The sequence below is a fragment of the Vigna radiata genome, unplaced genomic scaffold (genome assembly GCF_000741045.1).
Source record: "Vigna radiata var. radiata cultivar VC1973A unplaced genomic scaffold, Vradiata_ver6 scaffold_1358, whole genome shotgun sequence".
NCBI lineage: Eukaryota > Viridiplantae > Streptophyta > Magnoliopsida > Fabales > Fabaceae > Vigna > Vigna radiata.
In genome coordinates this window covers 1-2,006 of record NW_014542822.1, presented here as the reverse complement: position 1 = coordinate 2,006, position 2,006 = coordinate 1, and the positions used below count along the sequence as shown (strand labels likewise).

The 2,006-nt window shown below is 38.6% G+C and overlaps 1 protein-coding gene across 1 annotated transcript; it reads left to right on the top strand.

Moving 5' to 3' along the window:
• Positions 1 to 1,439: 1,439 nt before the first annotated feature.
• Positions 1,440 to 1,991, top strand: LOC106780751 (uncharacterized mitochondrial protein AtMg00810-like; the record flags this gene model as incomplete). Its single annotated transcript, XM_014669061.1, has 1 exon — positions 1,440 to 1,991. A coding segment is annotated over exon 1 (552 nt), but the record flags the coding sequence as incomplete, so codon positions are not given.
• Between the last annotated feature and the right edge of the window lie 15 nt (positions 1,992 to 2,006).

Below are 2,006 nucleotides of genomic sequence, written 5' to 3'. Positions count from 1 at the left end.
AACCTTTACTGCTAATTCCTTTGTTATACAGGAACATGGTACGGGTCGCCTGATTGGAGAAGGACATGAGTCTCGAGGACTTTATTTTTTGAAACAAAGCTCTCCAGTTTCCTGTTTTGTCACTTCATCCCCAAAACTTTTGGATGATCGGTTGGGCCATCCAAGTTTATCCAAGTTGAAGATGATGGTTCCGAGTCTCAAGAACATTCAAGTTTTAGATTGTGAGTCGTGTCAGTTAGGAAAACATGTTAGATCTTCATATCCTAAAAAGTCTGAGACACTATGTAATTTTCCTTTTTCAACTATTCACTCTGATATTTGGGGACCAAGTCGNGTTACTTCTTTTGGTTTTAATTATTTTGTAACCTTCATTGATGAATTCTCTCGATGTACTTGGGTTTATTTAATGAAAGAGAGATCTGAACTTTTGTCCATATTTGTGTCCTTTGTTAATGAAATTAAGAACCAATTTGGGAAGACAATTAAAATCCTCCGTAGTGATAATGCTAAGGAATATTTTTCTACAGCGTTTTCTTCATTCTTATCTTCCCAAGGAATTCTACATCAGTCAACATGTCCTCACACTCCACAACAAAATGGTATTGCCGAGAGGAAGAATAGACATCTCATTGAAACTGCATGCTCCCTGATGTTGAATACTAATATTCCTGTGCATCACTGGGGCGATGCAGTCCTCACTGCTTGCTTTCTAATCAATAGGATGCCTTCGTCCTCTCTTGAGAATAAGATTCCTCATTCTATCCTTTTTCCAAACGACACTTTATACCATGTCTCCCCACGTGTATTTGGGTGTACATGCTTTGTTCATAATGTTTCTCCAGGTCTTGATAAACTATCNGCAAAAGCTATTAAGTGTGTCTTCTTGGGATATTCTCGTCTTCAGAAAGGGTATAAATGTTATTCTCCCTCCACAAAGAGATATTATATGTCTGCTGATGTCACATTCTTTGAGGATACACCCTTTTTCTTGTCCTCCGTGGAGGATCGTTCATCTGTTCAACAAATGTTTCCTCTACCATCATGTGATCCTTTGATTATTTCCTCCTTATCCTCCCTTAAGACTCCTAATAATATTCATGAGGCACTTGATCATCCTGGATGGCGTCAAGCCATGGTTGATGAAATGCAGGCCCTTGACCACAATGGTACTTGGGACCTTGTCCCTCTTCCTCCTGGTAAGAAGCCTGTTGGTTGTCGATGGGTTTATGCTATTAAGGTTGGTCCTACTGGTGAAATTGATCGTCTAAAAGCTCGTCTAGTAGCTAAGGGATATACTCAAGTTTATGGCATTGACTATTGTGATACTATTTTGGTTTGGTAAATTTAGTCGGGTTGTGCAAAATTTTGGATTGAAAAGATGTGAGATAGATCATTCAGTGTTTTATGGTCATTCTTCTTCTNACAAATGTGTTTACCTCATGGTGTATGTTGATGATATTGTTATTACAGGGAATGACATCACTAGAATTACTCAACTGAAGAATCATTTGTTCAACCACTTTCAGACTAAAGATCTGGGTCGTCTAAAATACTTTCTTGGTATTGAAGTGGCACAGTCAAAAGAAGCTGTCATCATTTCACAAAGGAAATATGCTCTTGATATTTTAGAGGAAACAGGCTTGACAAATTGCAAGCCCATTGATAGTCCTATGGACTCGTATCAAAAGTTAATGAGAGATCAAGGTGAACCTTTCTCAGACCCAGAGAGATATAGAAGGTTGGTTGGAAAACTCATATATCTCACAATAACAAGACCTGATCTTTCTTATCCAGTGGGGATTGTGAGTCAATTTATGCAGAATCCACATGTTGACCATTGGAATGCAGTGATTCGCATTCTCAGATACATAAAAGGAAATCCAGGACAGGGATTGTTGTATGAGGATAAGGGAAGCACTCAGATTGAAAGATATTGTGATGCAGATTGGGCTGGTTCTCCAATTGATCGAAGATCTACTACAGGATATTGTGTTCTACTTGGAGGA